At 47.6% G+C, this 21,383-nt stretch overlaps 2 protein-coding genes across 8 annotated transcripts in view; one reads left to right on the top strand and one right to left on the bottom strand.

Annotated features, from left to right (window-relative positions):
- Positions 1-9,718, top strand: part of FKBP15 (FKBP prolyl isomerase family member 15) — a 56,232-nt gene extending 46,514 nt beyond the window's left edge. For 3 of the 5 annotated variants that reach the window (XM_036855134.1, XM_036855131.1, XM_036855129.1), the window contains 7 exons: positions 988-1,179; positions 1,929-2,081; positions 3,048-3,176; positions 3,795-3,902; positions 4,215-4,858; positions 6,259-6,355; positions 7,812-9,718. In XM_036855134.1, the coding sequence (XP_036711029.1) occupies positions 988-1,179; positions 1,929-2,081; positions 3,048-3,176; positions 3,795-3,902; positions 4,215-4,858; positions 6,259-6,355; positions 7,812-7,889 (1,401 nt within the window). In that variant the 3' untranslated portion in view covers positions 7,890-9,718. Of the gene's footprint in view, positions 1-987; positions 1,180-1,928; positions 2,082-3,047; positions 3,177-3,794; positions 3,903-4,214; positions 4,859-6,258; positions 6,356-7,309; positions 7,773-7,811 lie in introns of those variants that run through there. The other 2 variants (XM_036855133.1, XM_036855130.1) reach the window with 2 other exon arrangements.
- A 415-nt stretch (positions 9,719-10,133) lies between these two features.
- SLC31A2 (solute carrier family 31 member 2) lies at positions 10,134-20,409 on the bottom strand. 3 transcript variants are annotated; one of them, XM_036856612.1, is made up of 5 exons: positions 20,301-20,346; positions 19,057-19,255; positions 16,063-16,129; positions 12,974-13,163; positions 10,134-11,888 (listed from the first exon to the last, which is right to left on the bottom strand). In XM_036856612.1, the coding sequence occupies exons 3-5, from the start codon at positions 16,127-16,129 to the stop codon at positions 11,720-11,722; spliced, it is 426 nt and encodes a 141-aa protein (XP_036712507.1). In that variant the 5' UTR covers positions 19,057-19,255; positions 20,301-20,346; the 3' UTR covers positions 10,134-11,719. The 3 variants fall into 3 exon arrangements, with proteins under 3 accessions (XP_036712507.1, XP_036712508.1, XP_036712506.1); XM_036856613.1 differs by lacking the exons at positions 19,057-19,255; positions 20,301-20,346 and adding an exon at positions 16,731-17,293; XM_036856611.1 differs by lacking the exon at positions 19,057-19,255 and having other exon boundaries at positions 10,135-11,888; positions 20,301-20,409.
- Positions 20,410-21,383: the final 974 nt, after the last annotated feature.

Here is a 21,383-nt window from a genome sequence, read left to right as displayed (position 1 = left end):
CCGTGTGAACAAGCCCATTTCTCCATACTTTTTCCAACTCTGCACGTATCAATTTTTCTAATCTTTATAGTCTGATAGGTGAAATATACTATCTTGTCTTAATGTGTGTTTTTGGTAGTATTAAAGCTTTCATATATTTAATGCCTATTTGTATTTCTTCTGTGAATTCTTTTTAATGTCCTTTGCTATTTTATCTATTGTAATATTAGTTTGATTTAGAAACACTATTAAAGGTGCTAATCCTTTGTCAGTCATAGATGTTACAAATATTTTTCTAGTTTGCTGTTTTTTAACTTTATTTAATAGTATCTTTTGATGTTTTATAAATTTAATATCAGGGTAATACTAGCCCCACTGAATGGATTGGGAACAGTTCTGTCTTTTTCTATGCTCTGAAACAGTTTAAATATGAAAAGAACAACCTCTTTCTGAGGTTTTAATAAAACTCTAGTAAAGTCCTTTTGGCCTAGTGCCTTTTTAGGGGATAAATCTTGGTCTATATTTTCAGTTTCTTCTATGATTTTATCAGGTTTTTTAAAAACCAGTTCTTTCTGATTTGGGGGGCTGTTTCAGTTTTTCATTGTTCTAGATACTACTGCAGTGACCATCCTTGTAGCACGTTATCTTTATGAACATGATCTACTGCTTCCTTAAATTATAATTTGTGTAAATTCTGGGTGTGTGTGTGTATTTTGAAGGTCCTTTCACAGGATTGTGATTTTCCTACCAGTAGATTGTGAAAGTATCTACTTCCCTCTACCCTAACCACTGTTAAGATATTCCCCATCTCTTCATACAATGGTAGATAAAGCTCTTCTTGTTTTCCTTCTTCTTGTCACAATTTTTTTCTGCCAGTAGCCAAGAATGTTAAATATATAGGGGAAATTAAATTGAAAAAATGAATTGTTTCCAGAAACGAAGTAAGGACCCAGTGACGTTAATAACTACCACCACCAACCATCGCCATCTCCATTTATCCTCTATCAGACAACTGGAGCTGATGATGGTTCTCTTGTTCCTAAGAACCTCTCAGAAAGGAAAAAGAAGTCAGCTCAAGAGCGCTGTCAGGCTGAGGAGGAGATAGATGAAATTCGTAAATCACACCAGGAGGAACTGGACAAACTTCGACAGCTCTTGAAAAAGGCTCGGGTGTCCACGGACCAAGCAGCTGCAGAGCAGGTAATGGGAAGCTGAAGCACTTTGGAAATAAAAGGAAGGCATGAGGACTCAGAAAAGTTTCTAGTTTCTTCTTTATCCTTTAGGATGAGATTTCTCGTAGTTGATGGTCTAACTTTGGACAAAGGTGGAAGAAGAGCCAGGAATCGAATGGAGAATCTTCTTCCTTTTTTAAAGCTTAGTGAGAATTTTACTATAAGTAAAACATGAAGGAAAAAAGTCTTTATAAAAACATTCCAAACATAAGGCCAACGTCCTCACCCACCAGACACCATCCTTCAGGCACATTATCGTCCTTGAAAAGAAGGGACTTATTTAGGTAATTAGGCAGGCAAACCAGGGATAGTGGCAGGACACAGCTGGATCTCTAGTCCATTTGACAGCAGCCTTTCTTTTTGTAAGTTCCTAAATTCATGTTTGTATGTTCTTTAATTAGAGTGAATTGGTGCCCTCAATTTGATCACCTATGGGAATTTGGACAAAAATAAGTTTCTTCTGAACCCATAAAGTTTAAGGGCCCAGATCCTGAAAAGTATGATCATACTAGGGCCCTGGCTTCCTGGGACCTCTCTAGACAGTCACACCTTTACCTGGTTGGAGTACCTTTTAGAGTCCTAGCAACCAAGGTCTTCCAAACAGTTGTTTCCTTGCTAAATCTGGGCTCTTAGCTAATTGTTTTTGCCTTGTTGAAGACGGGCTTCCTTAGATGTGACTAGACCCCCCAGCATACGGGGATTACTTTCTCTTGGCAGCTGTCTCTAGTACAGGCTGAGCTGCAGACCCAGTGGGAAGCCAAGTGTGAACATCTGTTGGCCTCTGCCAAGAATGAACACCTGCAGCAGTACCAGGAGGCGTGTGCACAGAGAGATGCCAGGCAGCAGAAGCTGCTCCATCTTGAGGAGAAGGTGGGTGTTTTCCCTGGGCTTAGACAGCCCTGTTAATTTGAGGCAAACAGGTTGTTCAAGTCTTGCAGATCCTTTTGTACCTGAAAGATGTTAATAGCTTGAAAACAGAATCATACTTGTTTAGCTCTGCAGTTTATCAGTAATCTTTCACATACTCATTTGGGATGACAGGTCAGTGATCTAGGAAAAGAAAAAGCAGCATTTATGATCTGGAACGTGTTTTCCATTATAATCTGATACTTCATTTATTGAGTGCCGGCTGGGTTCCAGACACTGTGTTAGGGAAAGGGCTTACAAAGAACTCTCCTCAAGAATCTCACAATCAAGAAAAGGAGACTGAGGAACAGAGATAAGCATTAAATGCTGTGAGACCCAGAAGAGGAAGTGCCTAGGGGAGCAGAGCCAAGAAGGACAAGGAGCTTCGGTCAGGTGGGGAAGGCGGCAGAGGCTCTGGGCAGAGGCCCTGAGGTGGGCTGGAGCACAGGTGTGGTGGGATCATCTGGCATAAAAACGAGAGAGAGAGAGGGATGGCTTAGCGCCGAAGTCCTCATATCTGGAGGTCAGTTTCTTAAAGTACCCAGTTGAAAATCTGACTCAGAGATGAGGAAGGCAATCTTGTAGGTGAATAGGTTGCTTCTAACGTCCACTGTTCATGTCTGTGTGACTAGGGTTACCAAACCCTGCCACCACTACCCCCCGCCTTTTTATTTCATTCTTGACCTGATTAGGAACAAGGCTAGTGACTTTGTTGGTAAAGAGGAGATGAAGTTGTGAGTTGAGATTGAGTGATGAGGAAATGGAGTGCCCTGAGTCAGCAGGCCTGTGGGCGGGGGCGGAGGATGTGGATGTCAGCAGACCGATGTGAGGTTGACACTTGAAGCTTAGGATGGTTCTCCTCCTCCTGGGTTTCCTGACCTTCACCTGGAAGTCCAGGTTCCAAGGCCTCAGCCACAGTCTGTTTTGCAGTGTTTAGCCCTCCAGGCCCAAGTCACAGCCCTGACAGAGCAAAATGCACAGCGCATCAAGGACCTGGAGAGCAAGTCCCAGATGTCTGGGGTTGAAGCTGCTGCTGCTGCCGCTGACCCCTCAGAGAAGGTGAGCTGGAGATTTCGGAGAAGTGAGCCATGTCATGTCAGGGGATTGAATGTGCACATCAGGCGTTCAGAAAGAACTTTTGTTTGTCAGTTTGTTGTGTTGTTAGCTTTTCTCCTAACTTTATCGATCTCCCACTTACCTGCCGTAAGTCACAGTTAACCCATTGGAACCTGTCTCTTTGGTGGCAACCCCCAAAGGGCCTTATCCTGACGTTTTGACAGATAAAGGAAATGTTTCTAAATCACAGGAGAGGACTGGAAAGTGTGCCCAGCATCTTCTAGCCACTAATCCTCGTAGCCCATGACAGCTGTAGCGGTGGCCACGGTGGGAGGAAAGCAGCAGTGAATGGTCTTTGAGCAGTCTTGGGCACACAGGCCACAGCTTACCCATCCTTCACAGCCCTCCTCTCAAGTGCTGCTCATTATTTAACATTGTCCCCTCCACAGTGACAGCCTTAGGTGTCTCAGTCATTGACCCGCTGTGTCCCACTGTAGAGTTCTAAGAGGGCTTCATTTTAGCCTTCCAACCTCTCTCTGGAAGTTACATGCATCCCTTAGTCGCTTGATTTTGGCAGTGTACATTTTGATACTGTTTTTCTCTCTTCATGTCGTCATGCAGGTCAAGAAGATCATGAACCAGGTGTTTCAGTCCTTGCGGGGAGAGTTTGAGCTGGAGGAGTCTTACAATGGCAGGACCATTCTGGGGACCATCATGAACACTATCAAGGTACAGCTGGCTCTCGATTGTTTCACTGAGATGGGTATCTTGTTGCTTAAGTACCGTTTAAGGGATCCTGAGTAAAAAAAATGATTCAAGGCTGTTCATCAGTAACTAGGATGCCTGGAATGACTTACCTGCACAGATAAGGACAGCCTCCTTTGACAGGAAGAAACAAAGTCATTTGAACGGAAAAAACTAACTGAAAAACAAAGTCACTTGAACTAGATGACCAATTGTGTTAATAGGAGAACTAGGAGTGCCTAGGAGTGCCTCTGTTTCCGGTCAGTGATCCTCTCCTCTTTCTTGGCTTTTGAACAGATGGTGACTCTTCGGCTGTTAAACCAACATGAGCGAGAGAAGGGAGAGAGCAGCAATGAAGAAGAGGAAGAGGAAGAAGAAGAGGAGCGACCTCGGAGTGCTTCCGGACAGTCTCAGGCACCCTTGAACAGGGAGAGGCGGGAGCCCCCCATGGTGCCGTCAGAGCAGGTGGTCCAGGAAGCTGCCCCACTGCCTCCTCAGGCCCTCCCCGCTCCCCAGGATGATGCACAGAGAAGGGAAGGGGAGCCCTCGGAAGCAGAGGCGCGCTCAGAGATAAAAGAACCGGCTTGCCTCCCCTCCCGAAGAGCTCTGGGGCCCCCAGCTTCAATTCCCCCTGCGCCTCCAGGCCCTGTGACTGTGGACTCTGAGGGTGAGGAGGCGCTGGCAGCCAGCCCACTGGGAGATGCCTGTGTCGGGGAGCAAGAGAGCTCCACGAGACTGCCCCTGACTTCAGACCCCAAGAAGGTGGACCCCCTGGCTGTGGGGCCTGAAAGTCCAGGAGGAGAGCCTCAGGCTCCAGAGCTCCAGAAAGACGAGGATGGCACTAGCTCCGCTGCTCCCTCCCGGGAGCCGCACGGCACAGAGGCAGCGTCTGCGGCCGTAGGAGCAGTGCCTGGATCCGAACACCGTTCTCAGCATCCCAGGTGTGTCCCCTGGGCAGAGTTGCAGGAACAAGGCGGCTGCGTGTGGAGGTTGTCTCTGGTTTTTCCAGGGCTGGTGACTCATCCTCAGAGCCTGGCTGGCCAATTCACTTACTCGTTCATTCATTCATTCATTCATACATCTATTCGTAACAGGCTCTGTGGCAGGCACTGTGGTAGTGTGGGAGGCAAGGCAGAGTTGTTCCTGAGCTGAGGAGCTTACAGTCTGGTGGACAAGACAGACAGACTCTTACACAGTTGAGCTCGAACAGCGCAGGGGTGAAGGGTGCTGACCCTCTGTGTGTAACTTTACAGTTGGCTCATCCCCAGATTCAGCCACCTGCGGGTCGTGTAGTACTTTGGTATATATTCATTGAAAAAAGTCTACATATAAGTGGGCCTGCACAGTTCAAACCTGTATTCTTCAAGGGTCAACTGTATGTTATAAATGCATGACAAATGCTTCATAAAAAAAAACACACAGGGTGTCTAATAGAGAATAAAGGGGGAGTTATTCTACATTAGAGTGATAAGAGGGGCTTATTCTACCTTAGATAGAGTGATTAGAAGGAATTATTCTACTTGAGGTAGAGTGATTAGGGAAGGATTCTGAGAAGGTAACATTTAAGCTGAGACCTGAAGGATGGATAGAAGCCTTCCCTGCCAAGAGTGGGAAGAAGCATTTGCAGAAAGCAAGAACAGCACATGCAAGGCCCTGCGGTAGGAGGGACATGACACAATCAAGGAAGAAGGCACAGTGAGTGGGAGGAGAGTGGTGTTATGCTGAGGTTGGAAAACTCAGTAGGAGCCAAATCATGTGAGATTTTGTTGTCACTGTTAGAAGTTTGGACTTTTAAGTGCAGTGAAAAGCTATTAAAGGGATTTAAGCAGAAGGGTGCCGTGGTCTGATTTACCAGCTATAAGAGATCACTCTGGGGACTTCCCTGGTGGCGCAGGGGTTAAGAATCCACCTGCCAGTGCAGGGGACAGTTTCGAGCCCTGGTCCAGGAAGATCCCACATGCCACAGAGCAACTAAGCCCGAGAGCCACAACCACTGAGCCCGCATGCCACAACTACTGAAGCCCGCACCCCTAAAGCCTGTGCTCTGCAGCAAGAGAAGCCACCCCAATGAGAAGCCTGCATGCAGCAATGAAAACCCACTGCAGCCAAAAATAAATAATAAAAATAAATAAATCTATTTTAAAAATTATTAAAAAAAAAAGATCACTCTGTAGGTTATGGAGGGAGTCAAGAGTGCTGGGAGGCCAGTGTGGAGAGGGAGGAATTCCTGGGTGATTACCCCAGGATTCTGTTGGATTCTTACCCCAGAGCCTGTGGGCATTGTGGCCTGGAGCAGAAACAACGTTTTGCTATGACTTGATTTTCCTGATTTTTCTTTCAGTCTCTCTGAGGATGAAAAGGATGAACTGTTTAAAGGGACAGCTCTGAAAGTTCCGAGGCCCAAAGCACAGGCTGAGGAGGAGGATGAAGACGAGGTGGTAAGGAAGTCCCAGGCGCTGCCAGGTCCTCACACTGCTCCCTGGGGGCCCTTCCCTGCTGGCTGTGAGAAGAGGAATGGAGTCTGTTGGTGGCCCTCTCCCTGGGCTCTGTGCTCAGGGCCCTGTGGGAGCAGGCTTGGGGTTGGGAGGGGGCAGCTCTGTAAGCATGGTGGGGAATGGTCAGATAGCACTTTATTCTTGACAAAGGACCACAGTCTCCATTCATGCAGCAGTGGTTTCTACTTTAAGTAAAGAAAGTTGGGCTGCTTAGTCCTGTGTTAAGAGTGCTAAAGCCTCAGGTTTGCTCAGCTCTGCTAAGGGATTATATTTTAGAATTGGAAAGGACGTTGATGATCTTCTTGTCTGGCATCCTCATGCATAAACAGACTGAGGCTCAGAAGGATGATTTACCTAAAGCCACAGAGTGAGTTAATGGCAGAGCTAGGACTACAACCCCAGGCTCCTACTAAGACCACCTGTTTCTAAGCATTTTCTGCTTCATCAGCCTGCTTTCCAATCAGCTGCCTTGTTTTGTCACAACATCCCTGGGTAGAAAATGGGTTAAGCCCTGATAGCGTAGCCTCACTTCTCGGGAACTACTCTGGCCCATGATCAGTCTTCACAGGACCATCCAAAGGGAAGGCCACCAGAGCAGAAGGTACCTTAGTAGAGGACACTCAGTGTGCCTGTGTCCAGCATCAATCCCCGCTGCCCCCATGGGACCTGTTCCCTGCCAACCCGGAAGAAAAAGGCCAGGGGCTCAAGTCATGAGAAGGGGGGAGAGTTTCCTCGGAGGCCCGTTAATCCCCCTTATCCTCCTACCTGATTGGAGGGTGTGAGGGAGGGAGGGAGGTCAGGGGTAGGAGGCTCTGGCCCTGTGTTCCTGGGGTTTCTTCATCTCGGGATTCTCCACTTGGTCGTGTGGCCAAGCCTCTAAGCTCAGCTCTCTCTCAGATGGTGGGGCCGCATCCAGAACCAGACAGACCGCCTCAGGCCACAGCGTCGTTTTTTCAAATGTGATTGTATTCTTCCCTGCTTCCCTTCATCCTCCTGCATCCTCTTCCCTGAGGGCTGCTCTGCTTCTCTGTTTCATCCTACTCCCACTTTCCCCTTCGACCCTTCTTTTCTGACACTAAATGTGTAAGTTACCACATGAGAGGAGACCTGTCCAATCAGTACACGTTTCTCAAATAAATGACAAAATTAGCCAAACAAAGTTGGTCTTCTTGTCTCTGTGCTGAAAGATTGCCTCCCTTCTCTGACTGCTTGTCTCAGCATTTCTGGAAGCCTGTGGTTCGCTGGCCTCAGGGTTAGTCCTTCCAGTAAAACCCTAACCAGCAACCTCCTTTCCAACCTGGAGCCGGGAACAGATGCTGGTCGCTTCACCTTGCCCAGGCGGGAAGTCCATCTGGTGCAGGGACAAGTGAGGACTGACTACTCTTTCCTGTTTTGTCAGAGCATGAAGGGACGCCCGCCCCCAACACCCCTTTTTGGAGATGATGACGATGACGATGACATTGACTGGCTGGGATGAAGACCCAGGAAACTGGTGCAAAGGTTTCTCTACCAACCTTTCCCTAAGCATGATTTTGCACAGCCAGCCCTGGGTTTAGACGAGCCACAGGGTGAGGTGAAGGTGAGCATCCTGAGGACAGTAGTTCAGATATCTGAGTTAGCCCATTTCCGAGCCCCCGCCTGGCCAGGTGGAGCGGAGTGTGAACCTGTCTGCAGAACGCTGGGGTTGTCAGCAGCCCGCCATGGTCCTGCCTCAGAGTCCCCCATGGAAGAAGGGCCGGGGGGCTCCCCTTCGGCCAGTCCCTACGAGAGTCCTGCCCACTCCCACGCTTTTTATTCTCTGAACTCTCAGACTGATCTGCCTCTCAGTACTCAACTGTGTCCCAGCAACAGGACTGTCACCTGGGGTGAGGTCTCCCTGGTAGAACCGAGGGTGGAGTATACCATCTAAACCCGGTTCAGTTAACAGCCTTGCCTGCAGTCCTGGGACAGATATCTTTTCTCTGCCTTAAAGCTGATATAAGAGGTCAATGAATATTTGAAATTAACAGAACTAAAATAAATGTTTGCAGTGAAACTTGACTCAGGATGAAATCGGATTTGGTTCTGAGGGCAGTCTGTGCTCTCTGGGAATCTAAGGGTAGGAGTTGTAACAGATCTGGGTTTGTTAACATGCGTGAAAGCCTTGTGACATGTTCCCTTTGGTACTTAACCCTGGAACTTTTAGGCTTTCAAAGAAGGTCACCACTCTGCTATCCCAGCTCATCCCAGCTACTCTAAGGCTCAGGGCAGCAGGGTTGTCTGAGGACCAGTCCTGTCATCCACTGGCTCCTGCAGGTGTAGTCCTACACCCTAGGAAGCCATGCAGAGAAGGTGGGAGGGTCCCTGTGTTCTCTTGTCATCCATGATGGCACCTGAGAGATTGAGTCTTCGCTTTGAGAGCAGCTTCCATTTCCTCTGAGTTTAGGCCCAGGACTAATGTAGGGAATAGTGAGAAAATATCTGTGGTCATTTTACTTATTCCAGGATTTTCTAAAGACCATGCAGCCAGTCTTCAAAAAGGAGAATAATTTTAATAAAAATGTTCCCTGATTTAAAATGTTTATAAGATAGGAACCTGAATTCCACTCCATCTGATCTGATATCATCCTTTTTGATGACAGCTTTGAGCCTGTCTCCCATTTGTGGGCCTGGGAGGCAGTAAAAACTACCATTTACTAAACTTTGTTGTTCAACAAATAGGCACTGTTGTGGAGTACTTTACCCAGACTGTCTCACCCCCAGCCACCCTTGCAGGAGACACTGTTGTCCTTGTTTTATAGAGGAGAGACTGAGGCTGAGAGAGATAAAGTAACCTGTCCAAAGTTACATAGCTAGTAAGCAGCAGAACAAGAATTCAAATCCTGGTCATTGGATTCCGGAGCCAGGGCTCTTGGCCACCCCAGCAGCATTCATCTTGGATTGAGGGAGGAGGGCAGTGATGTTTGTCAGAAATATAGGCTCCTGGGCCCCACCCCAGCTCTCCTGAAACAGAATTGCTGCCCCGTTAGGGTAAACAGAGCGTAGACTTTTCGGTCTCCACTGCCGTAGCCAGTTACTCTCTCAGCCTCAACCCTCATCTGAGTTGATGAACAGACTGCAGGCCAGGCTGCCTGGCTCCGCATCCTAGCTCTGCCGCTTATTAGCTGGGCGACTTTATTTAACTTCTGTGTGCCTAAGCTTCCTCATCTGTAAGACAAGGACAGAAATAGTCTCTACCTTATTGTGGGGATTAAATGAGTTAATATTGTAAAGTGCTTAGAACACTGCCTGGCACGTAATATGCACTATATAGGTGTTTGTTAAATTTAAAAAAAAAATTCAAGTAGAGAAAATACCACCTTTTGTGATTTGGCTCTGAAGAACGTTGAAGTGCCTACTTAACTTGACCATATAGTCCATTTCTCTAGAGCATAGATTTTTTTAAAAAGCCCTTCGTGCTGTGAAAGCCTCAGATGTATAACCACATTTAAAGAGACTATCAGGGACTTCCCTGGTGGCGCAGTTGTTAAGACTCCACCTGCCAACGCAGGGAACATGGGTTTGAGCCCTGGTCCGGGAAGATCCCACATGCCGCGGAGCAACTAAGCGCGTGCGCAACTACTGAAGCCCGTGCGCCTAGAGCCCGTGCTCTGCAACAAGAGAAGCCACTGCAATGAGAAGCCCGCACACCCGCAGCGAAGAGCAGCCCCTGCTCGCTGCAACTAGAGAAAGCCGGCACACAGCAACGAAGACCCAACGCAGCCAAAGTTAAATAAATTTATTTTTAAAAATAAAAATGAAGAGACTCAAACTGAAGAGGTTGCTGGTCACCTATGGAAAGTCTTATCTCAGCAGTGCCCCAGGGCAGGGGTGGAGCCTTAGCTGGTCAGGACACATAAGTGGATGCCGGAGCCTCCATCAGCAAGACAAGAAATCTTCTACTTGTTGTGACGCTGAGCAGCTTTCTAACTAACTCCCTGCTTATGTGGGGAGAATGCACTGATCAATACTGAAGGCGTCACATGCTATACTTTCTGTTACAGCTACTTCTTATTGTAAATTTTTAAAAGTGGTTTTGATATATTTTTGCTTCTGCCCTCAGGGAGAGAAGGTGCTAATAATTGTGCTGACATGGGCGTTTATAGTCCATGTGACAATTATTTTTCTCATAGCAGGTTCACCATCAATGTCTGTTACATGCACAAGAGAATGGTTTGTTGACTAGGCTGGCACTGGGGGTGTCTGCCTGAGGGAATGGTGTTTCAGGACTGGGTTTCGCTGAGCACAGAGTTGTCCTCTTAGCAGACAGACAGACTCAGTCCTTGGACAGCCCTACTGCCAGCACTACCAGCTCCACTGGCCCCACTCAGCTCCTGCAGTTGTTATCAGGGTTACATGAGCTTGCTGTGTGAATGAGGAGAAACAGAAAAACAGTCACAGACTATTTAAAAATATATATTTATTAAAATATATTTTTTAAATTCTCAAAGCTTCAGACCATCTTTCATCTAGCCCATGAGGTACTTGAGTGTAGACATTACAGTATACAGCAGTGATTTTCTCTCCCTAGGTCTATTCTTTCCTTTTCTTTAAAGTGAAAAGGTTCAAATATCTGAAGAGCCCCACCTAACTCTACTAGTGTAATCCTTTGGTTTGACTGCTTATTGCATCTTCAGTCAGTACCCACTGTGGCTTACTCAGTATTTTAAATGGATGAATCATGTTTCCCTACCAGATCATTATGGGTGAGCAATAATAAATAAAGAACATTTGCATTGAATATTATTCAGTGCAGTTCTTGGTTTTGCATAGAAGGAGGATCAGGATAAGAGGGGGGCATTAAGGCCATGAAGAGCTCCCTGACACCTAAAGCCATTAACGTATCATCTTCCTGCAGGCAGTGCTGTCTGATGGGAGGAGCTCACTCTGTTTGGAGGATAGGTCAAAGCCTTGCTGACAGTCCTGCTTCTGTGCCTTTAGTCTGCTGTCACTCTCTCCCCAAGAAAGGGAGACAGGTCCCAGCAGATGCTGCCATCATCATGAAACCTGCCCCCCGGGTTCTGGTCTCTCCATCCACCCTCTGCTCACAGCACCCTTCTTAAGGCACAGAAAGACTATGCCTGGGCCCTCTGCAGCCTGGCTGAGGAGCTGCAGTGGCCCCTGAACTCCAGGGAGCAAGTGCTGGCTTCAGCTGAAAGTGTCCAGGAGCTGGGGATGCCGTGAGAACAGCCAACAGAAGAAAAAGGAGACGTGGGGCTGGAAGTTCAATGTCTGGAAGGAGGGGCCCCAGCTCTCTCCAGGCCCCAGAGCCTGCACAGCTGTCACCAGCTAAGTCATGCTGAGAAGTGGATAGGCTAGGTAGTAGCCCACACCTGAGCCCAGGACCACGCCGAAGAAAATCCAGGTGTTGTAGGACATAACAGCCAGCATCACGAAGTAGCCGATGACCACCTGAGCGACATGAAGTAGAGACTGGCCGAAGTGACACAAGAACCACCTAGATTAAAAGGAGAGCCAAGTTAATGTTGGTAATGAGCTGGAAGCTAGGAGTTGGTGTCAGGGAGTAGAAAGAGCAACTGAGTTACAGGACTAGCTTATTTATAATTTGTATGCTTAACCCAGGAGAGATTTCTTTTTAAAGAGACATATCAGAAACCAGTGATTGAGAGGGGAAGAGGGACCTGTACAAGGAGTTTAGGATAATCACTTCTCCACCACATTTGGCTCTGAGCTTCCTGGTATCCAGGGCAAAAAGGAAAAATGAGATATGTAATCTGTCACATCTGACAAGGGATAATACAAAATCATCAGTAAGGCAGATTTTTTTTTTCCTGAATCTACTGTGAGAGGCAGTATTACAATGGAAAGAGCATGGACTTTGTTGACAGATTAGTTCCTAGCTCTGCCACTTACTAACTGTGGCTTAGCACAAATGTCTTAACCTGTTTGAACTTAAATTTCCTCATCAGTAAAACATATATAAGTAAAACAGGTATGAAAATACCTCCCTTGCAGCGGGGTTGTGACTATTTGAGGCACTCATGTAAGAAACAGGCAGGCCCATTAAGCACAGCTGGAGCTGCAGAGAGGGCAGAAAGGGGATCCTAAGTGGCTGTCCTATCAGAACAGGAAGGGAAGAAAGGAGAGAGAAGCCCCCCCCCACCCCGCCACCAAGCTGGATACGTTGCTGACAGCGATTCTTACCATTTGTGTGGGGACAGCCACAGGTCCCATCTTGGGTTTGGAAGCCTTAGTGACCTAAGGAAGCCTGCTGAGATTTGGGGGAGGGCTGGGTGGACACCCCTGTTGCTAGACTGAGGCCTGCACCAGAGTCCTGAAGATTGGAGCCTCCCATGTGGCCGTTCAGAGAGCTCCAGCCTGGGCATTAGGAGACCTGGGCTCTAGTTCACGTCACTACTTACTAACCGTTAAGCACTTCAGCAAGTCCTGGTCCTTCCCTGGGCCTCAATTTCCTTTCTGGGAAGTGGGGCTAAGTGCCCTGTGGGCCCAGGCTAGCTCTCAGGGTGAATGTGAGGACTCTGCCCTCCCCCCTCCCAACCCCCGCCATCCCGAGCCTGTTACCTGAGGTGGGTTCTGCTGACTGGGGTGGGGTCTGAGCTTGAAGAATTCTGGTCTGTCTCTTCGATGAGCTGCTGGCTGGTGGAGATGGACAGGCTCATCAGGGCCTGGTGGAGCAGCCTGGCTTTGCCAACCTTGATGCCTTCATACAACACAGCCAGGAGCAAGATGACCAACACCGAAAGGGCCATGCCTGTCAAAGGAGGCTGAGTTACAGAGGCCCAGCCAGGCAAGCACTGCTTCTCTTCTGGCAGCTTCCCCGGGGACCTGGCACAGGAGGCAAAAGGGCACCTCCCCCAGCCACTCTGAATCCATTCCTTCTCCCTCCCTCTCTCATCTTCTTCCCCACCCTTGCTGGGCTCAGAACTTCCTGTCTCTCTCCCCCTCCAGCCCTTTCTTGATGGGGGTGGCCTACTGGAGTGTGGCTTTGAGATCAGAAAGAGAAGCTGCCCGGCAAAGCCAGGGGCCGGTGGGGGCGGGGGGATCGGCGGGGGCATGGTGAGGGGCTTGGTGGGGGGAGAAGCCATCTGTGCCCGCTGCCCCAGCTGCGCCCCAGCAGGCAGCCCAAGTCTCTGTGCTGACTTCTTGTTAAGCGAGGAGCATGCATAGCAAGTTCCTGTTTACGTGTGCATATACAGAAAAGTCTGGGAGGAAGGAGATACGATGAAGGAGTCATAATTATCTCAGCAAATTAGGATACAGTTTTTCATTTTCTGTTCACCGAACTTCCCTAAGTTTCTACTGTGTACTACTTTTGTAATAGTGGGAAAAAACCAATCAGCTATTTTACAGAAAACATTAAGTGCTTACTAGAACTGCTGTGTAAAATTAACTGCTAATTGCTACTTCTCTTTTACAAGTGGAGGGATACTAAATGGTCCAGCTATAGTATTTTGGGGGGCCTCCAGGAGGAAATCATCTGCAAAAGATGCAGGTTTTTGAAATATAAAATTACAGGTAATTGCATGCACATGGTACAAATTCAAACAGTACAAAAGGGTATACAGTGAAAATAAGTATTCTTCCCAACCTAGTCTCCCAAAACCCCAATGCCCCTGTCTAAAGCAGCCTCTGTGTATATAGCTTTCCAGGGATACTCAATGTATATATAAACCTTTGTCTAAATGACAGCACCCTGTCTGTGCATACTCTTCAGCATCTGACATTGTCATCCAACTGTACATTGTGCATGGGTTCCCCTTAGTTCACACAGATCTACCTTATTTCTCTGGCTTCATAACATCTGTGATAGATTAGATTCTCCAAAGATGGCTACCTCACTATATCTCACCCCACATGCTCATCCTACAGTGTCAACACTCCTGCCATCAAGTGGCGTGGTCCATGTTCCCTCCCGTTTAGCCTGAGAAGACCTCTGTGACTGCCTCAAGCGGTAAAGATGGAAGTGATGTTCTCTGATTTCCAAGGCTAGGTCTTAAAAACTAGGCATGAGTTCTTTTTTTTTTTTTTTTACCTTGTTCTCTCTCTCTCTTTTTTTTCTCCCCTACCTTTTTCTCTTGGGACACTCATTCACTCTTGGAACCTAGCCGCCCTGCCACAAGGACCTCAGCTAACAACCCCTGCTGAGAGTCCCAGCTAACAACCAGCATCAATCAGTGGACATGAGAGTAAACTCTTCAAGATGACTCCAGTTCCAGCCACTGTCTGATTATACCTGCATGAGAGACTTTGAGTGAGGCCTGCTTAGCTGAGCCCAGTCAACTCAGAACCTTGAGAAAGAATAATAAAATGACTGCTGTTGTTTTAAGCCACTAGGTCTACCCCACAGTAGATTACTGGAATGGTAACACATTGTAGGGAGGGCCATAATTTATTTGATCAGTACCTGCAATGATGGACATTTGGGCTGCTTCCAGTCTATTTTTATTTATTTTTTTGAAGGTACTCAACAAAATTTATTGAATGAATAAATTAAGAACTAAGAATTGACACTTCCAAAACACTGCAGTCTTTAAAATTGTTTTAAATGGACCTCAGCTGTGTAGAATTGGATTATTCATCTTTGCCTTTGCCACTATCATCACTGATCTAAGAACAGTCCTCTTGTAGTCACTTGTATTTTACAATTTGCCTAGCAAGCTATAGTTAACAAAATCACATATACTATTTCAAAATAACTTTTGAGAAACATGTATTATTTCTATTAACAGATGTAATAACAGACTTCAATGCACTAAGTAACTGAATAAAGCTACTCAGCTAGGAAATAACATATCCTACTCTGTTTCTAATGCCTGTGTTCCTTCTACTATGTTACAATGCCTTTCATAGTCCATTCCCAGGTTTCAGAGAGATCCTGGTAGGTGGCTGATGTGTACTGAATATTGTGATCAATGCAATTTCCATCCATAGGTTGCCAGCAGAGATTATAAAACCAGAAAGTAAAAATGGCGACAGGTGGAAGAACACAAATATGAATCGGGTCTAAAGGTATATAGGAGGAGAAAGTATAAAGAGCTAGAAAGAGGTAGAAGGATTGGAGAGAATGGGCAAATGGGAGATGTGGGCTCCTAACAGAGACAACTGGATCATGGGAGTGAAAGCTCTCATCTCACCAGTCTATTTTCAAAATGCAAGTACTTAAGTGGAAATATAACTCCATCATGAATTAGTGCCCGACTCTGCCTTTTCAAGTTAAAGGAATACTCTTCTCATTTGAGGTCAACGGCTGCAGCAGCTGCTCTGGGCTTCTGATCTGATGCTGGACAGTGAACCCTGTATAAGGGAGGTGCTAAGAGGTAACAAGAGGCCTTGATCTAGTTCTGGCTCTGATGCTTACTCTGTGTGACCCTGGATGAGTCTTTTCCCCTCTCTGGGCTTCAGTTCCCTCCCCTGTAATAGAGGGGAAAGCTGCACCCCCTAGCCTCTCTCTGGGCCTTTGTGAGCATCAGTGAGATAACAGAACCCTTTGCAATCTGAAGGGCAGTGGTTCCAAATGGAATTATAAATGCAAAGTTCCCGCTCAATGTTTATGCAAGAGGAGTCAGGCTCGCTAAAATGTCCACCGAGAATAACAATAACGAGAACCCAGGTTCCCACTGCCTGGAGGTACAAGGCTTCCCAATTCTTACCTGCAGGACTGTGGACACTCCAGAAATCAAAGAGAAGCACTACCTCATCTGAGAAGATGAAATGCATCTGAAAGAGAAGGGATTGCATCACAGGGGGCTTAGGGCAGTGGAAATTGTGTTCCCTGATGCTCTCCAGCAACCTCTTGTAAAGGCCCAGGAAAATGAGGTCACTGGACTTAAGTGCTGGAAGGGCCATTACGGGTCATCAGGGCCAAATGAGGCCAGACAAGGCAGGGACTTGCCCAGGGTCCCACAGTGAGTCAGCAGTACAGCTACAGTTGAGTTGGCCCTGTTCCAGGTAGAAGTAAGGTGTTGGTGGGGAGTTCCCCATCCTCACTGGGCCAACTGGGTCACAGTGCTCTCAGGTCATGCTGAGATGACTCCCCTGTGCCCTCCAAAGCCAATGGGAGAAGCACTAGACTGAGGAATGACTGCCTCTTCTTACCCCCTGGGCCCCAGCTGTTCTGCTCCAGCAGTGTTTATCATGGAAGGGCCCAGGGACAGCTGTCTTCAGTCTGTACCGCCCACCTGCTCACTTGAAATTCACTAAACATTTGCTGAGCCCAATTGTGTGCCCAACATTATGGACAAAGGTTAATGTCTCTGCCCTTGATGAACGCACAGTCTTAATAGAAAGAGTGAAGGTAGAAGCAATGAGCACACAGCACCTGTCTGAAGGCTCTTCTCGAAAAGCAGCTGGTCCACCCTGTGTTCAGGGTAGCATCAAGGGCTTTTCATATATTATCTCATTTCACCACAGTCTTCTGTGTGACAGGGCCAATTAGACCCAGCTTACAGGAAGGAAAACGGAGAACCAGGCTCTGAAAAGTTAAGTAATTTGCTGAAGGTCACAAAGCTAACAAGTTTGCAGAACTGGGATTCAAACTCGAGCCTCGTTAGATGCCAAAGCCCTATCCACCTATGCTGCCTCTCGGTGACCAAGAAAGGAGAACAAGATGGGAACTGAACGGCGATTCTAAATGCCCGCATCAGGCTTAGTGACTACGCTCGGCAAGATTAAAGCCAGAGGGGTCCATCAGTTAGTTCACCCTCTCAAGGAGCGGAAGTTTCCCTCTTGTCACAGGGTAAGACCTCAGCCAGCAGAAGCAGCTCTAGAAACACTGTCAGTGCTCACCCAGCTGAGGAGATCCTGGCTGAGTTGGGATCAGTTGGTGGAAGCCTTTGCCTTCAAAGACAATGGCCAACGGGCTTCCCTGGTGGCGCGGTGGTTGAGAATCCGCCTGCTAATGCAGGGGACACAGGTTCGAGCCCTGGTCTGGGAAGATCCCACATGCTGCGGAGCAACTGGGCCCGTGAGCCACAACTGCTGAGCCTGCGCGTCTGGAGCCTGTGCTCTGCACCAAGAGAGGCCATGATAGTGAGAGGCCCGTGCACCGCAATGAAGAGTGGCCCCCGCTTGCCGCAACTAGAGGAAGCCCTAGCACAGAAACAGAGACCCAACACAGCCAAAAAAATAAATAAATAAAACTCTACCATGAATGTAATATTAAAAAAAAAAAAAAAAAGACAATGGCCAAATATTAGAATCCTCAAACGCCAGAGCTAGAAGTGTCCTCAGAAAGTTTTTTTTTTAATTAAGATATAATTGACAAATAACATATTAGTTTCAGGTGTACAACATGATTCGATATATGTATATATTGCAAAATGATCACCACAAGAAGTCTAGTTAACATCCATCAAGACAGTTACAATTTTTCTTTCTTGTGATGAAAACTTTGAAGATCTACTCTCAGCAACTTTCCAATATACAGTATTATTAACTAGTCACCATGCTGTTACATTATATCTCCAGGACTTAATTATTTTCTCAGAGAATTGTTAGTCCCCTGGTTTTCACTTTTTTTCCACGGAACACCAGCAAATAAAATCTTCCTTGTAACTCCACTATATAAAACGCAGGGCTATGGGTGAAGAGGGGAGAGACGTGTGAGCTCTGCTGAAATTCAGTGTGGAAAACATTGATCTGGTCCAATTCTAGTCCCTTTCTAACCCCTTCTCATTTGCAGATGGGGAAAAGGAGTCCCAAGAGGGGAATGGATTTGTCCAAGACCTCATAAGACGAAAATGGAAAATGGAAGTCTTTTAAAAATCATGTTGAATAATTTTAAAATAAAAATAGCTTTTTATCTCCCTAGTATGAAAGTGGTACTTGCTCAATGTAGAAAGCTGAAACAATACCAAAAAGAAAGTAAAAATCATTTTGAGTCCTACTACCCAGAGACATCCCGTGTTAAGATTTCAAAGAGAATTATCAGTTGAGGTGGCAAAATGTTCACAAAAGATTAATATGCAAAAACAAATGGGTACAAATAATCCTGTGAAATTCCATTTATACTGGAATTGCGCTCATTCAATTTCAGAAGCCTCTGGCACCATCTCTGCAGGTGGGGTGGAGGGAGGTGTGGCGCCTAAAGGCGCCTACCCCTTCTCTGAGTTCACCTGATAAAGCAGTTGACATGACTGGAATGTCCCCTGTGGCTAATTAACCAGAGAGTTTCCATAACTGGGTTCCTTCTGTCATCCTTGGTCCTGGGCCAGCTATCTCTGGGGCCCCAAACAGTTTTTGCAATAGACCTAAACACCCACCAAACAGTACAATTAATTCAATCAATAAGCATTGCTGTGCTGGGGGTGCAGGTGCTGGAGATAGAGAGATAAAGGAGACAAGTCCTTGGCCCCCAAGGAGCTAACATCTGTTAGGGGAGAGGGAGTGAACAGATATTACAACAGGGTGTATGTATTCAGCAAGGGGGAGAGGCACAGGGGAGCCAGCTGGGGTACTGGGAAAGAAGACCCCTGGGGGACACTTAACCCATCCGGTGAGACAGGTGGCTAGGACATCTTCTGAAGAAGGAGAAGCAGGAGGCAGCTACGGGAAGACGGACAGTCCAGCATTTCCAAGCTGAAAGTGTCCATATAGAGTGTCCACCCCACTGGGGAGTAAGTAGCCAGGAAGGGACAAAGACTCACCTCTCTTGCCTTTTCACAGCAGACAAAGATTCAAATCAGCACACCCTGACTTGGAGCTGCAGTTTTCAGTTAAATAGTCCCATGGTCAGATATGCAAGGGGCGGGCCTCTCATTCTGTTTCACTGCTTAGGATAAATCCGGGCCTCCAGTAGCTGAGTTATCTGCGCCTTGTTCAGGGCCCCACCCTGCTAGGGAGGGGCTGTGGTGAAGAAGACAGCAATCGTGGGACTTGCTTTCTTCTTTATTTTCTCATTTGGGGTTACTTACACTTTTGAGAAAAGTGCCCTCAGTTACAACCCGAAGAGTTTAGGGGAAGATTAAGGTCGCTGTCCTGCCGCTGACTGGGGAATTTTTTTTTTTTTTTTAATTATTTGGCCGCGCAGAGTGGTATGTGGGATCTCAGTTCCCCGACCAGGGACGGAACCCACGTCCTCCGCATTGGAAGCGCAGAGTCTCAACCACTGGACCACCAGGGAAGTCCCTGGGTAACTTTTCACATAAGCTTTTCCCATCCGTTTCCCCTTTTAGAGGACCGGCAGGAGGTGGGTGTGTGCGTGTGACTAAATGACCTGCGTTGGCTTCCTGAATCTTCAATTCTACGACATTCTCCATGGGATGAAGAAAATTGCGTATATGATTTATTCAAAGACCAAAGAGGTTTGCAAGCTGTCATTCTCTCCAGCCCAGGTGAACTCTACCAAGAAAACTAGTTTATCTGAAACGCTATTTCTAACCCAAGTGTAGGGAGGATGGAAAGCAGCTGGGTCTGGTTTTTTTTTCCCCAAAAGAATCAGACCACGAACTTGCCAAAACAGGGAACCGGCCCGGGGGGGTGTGCGCGCCCGGCCTCAGGCTGAAATGCTCCGGGCATTCCCTCTTGGTGGGAGCCTTCCCAGAATCTCTCCCAAGTCACTGCGCCCAGAGCAGGGGACCCTCGACTCCGCCTTCACCCACCGCGCCCCGACCCTCAGCCGCCCCACAGCTGCGCGTAATGACTGCTCGTCGAGCCGGACTGACTCCCAGCAGGAGGGACAAATAAAAAGGAAACCCCAAAAACGCGGCCGGCTCTGCCTCTCACGTTCCCCCAGCCCTGTTCCCGCTGTTGACAAGGCTGCCAACACACCCCCTCACCAGCCCTCAGCCAGGGGCGGCGGGCACCTCGGGATGCCAGAGGTCGGCTGCTCCTGGGACCCCGCCCCAGCGCCCACCCCGCGTCCGCTCCTCTCGGCGACGCCCGGACTCACCGCCATGGTGAGCAGGCTGGGCGGCCGGGCACCGGGGCCGCGTCTGCTCGCTCGGGTCTCCGGGATCCAAGTCCCGCCCGCAGCCGCCGGGATCGCAGCAGAGGCCGCGCGGTCACGTGGTCGGGGCCAGGCGCGCGCGGGCGCCTGGGAGTTGTGGTCCCCACGGCGCGCCCCACTCAGCGCGTCCTCGGGCGCACCCACGTGCCGGACCCTCTGCCTAGCCCCAGGTCCCATGCCAAGCGAGTCGCTGGGCCAGAGCCGCCAGCACAGCGGACTCCCTCCTGCCTTCCGTTTGGCCCCTTTCTGTTTTGCGCTTGACTTGTCTTCGCAATTATCATAAAAAGATTTATTGCTTGTTATAATAAACCGTGCGAAGCTTAACACATGTTGAGTTATAGATTGAAGAGTCCATCCTATGGACTTAATAGAAACAAATTAGAAGTAAATTAAAGAAATTATGCCCTAGGCTTTTAATGTAGCCATTCTTCTTCTTCTTTTTTTTCTTTTCCAATCTGATAAGTGAAAAGCAATACACAGTTGTAAATTTAATTTGTATTGCTTTGATTACTAGGATGGGAAACTTTTTTATTTTTTTTTATTTTTTTTTTATTTTTTATTTATTTATTTATTTTATTTTTGGCTGTGTTGAGTCTTCGTTGCTGTGCGCAGGCTTTCTCTAGTTGCGGCGAGCTGGGGCTACTCTTGGTTGCGGTGCGCGGTCTTCTCATTGAGGTGGCTTCTCTTGTTACGGAGCACGGGCTCTAGGCTTCAGTAGTTGTGGCACGTAGGCTCAGTCGTTGTGGCGCACGGGCTTAGTTTCTCCACGGCATGTGGGATCTTCCCGGACCAGGGCTTGAACCTGTGTCCCCTGCACTGGCAGGCGAATTCTTAACCACTGCGCCACCAGGGAAGTCCCGGAAACTTTTTTCTTATTGGTATTTCTATTTTTCTGTATTGTTTGTCCATTTCACCCATCCAGTTTTTGGGGGGAAGTTTTATAGAGGATGAGGGACTTTTAACAGTATTTAATTTAAAATATATTTAGTATCCTAAATATATTTAGAAGAACTCTTTTCCAGTCCG

Source organism: Balaenoptera musculus, chromosome 6, assembly GCF_009873245.2.
Source record: "Balaenoptera musculus isolate JJ_BM4_2016_0621 chromosome 6, mBalMus1.pri.v3, whole genome shotgun sequence".
NCBI lineage: Eukaryota > Metazoa > Chordata > Mammalia > Artiodactyla > Balaenopteridae > Balaenoptera > Balaenoptera musculus.
This window is presented reverse-complemented; position numbering and strand designations above follow the sequence as displayed.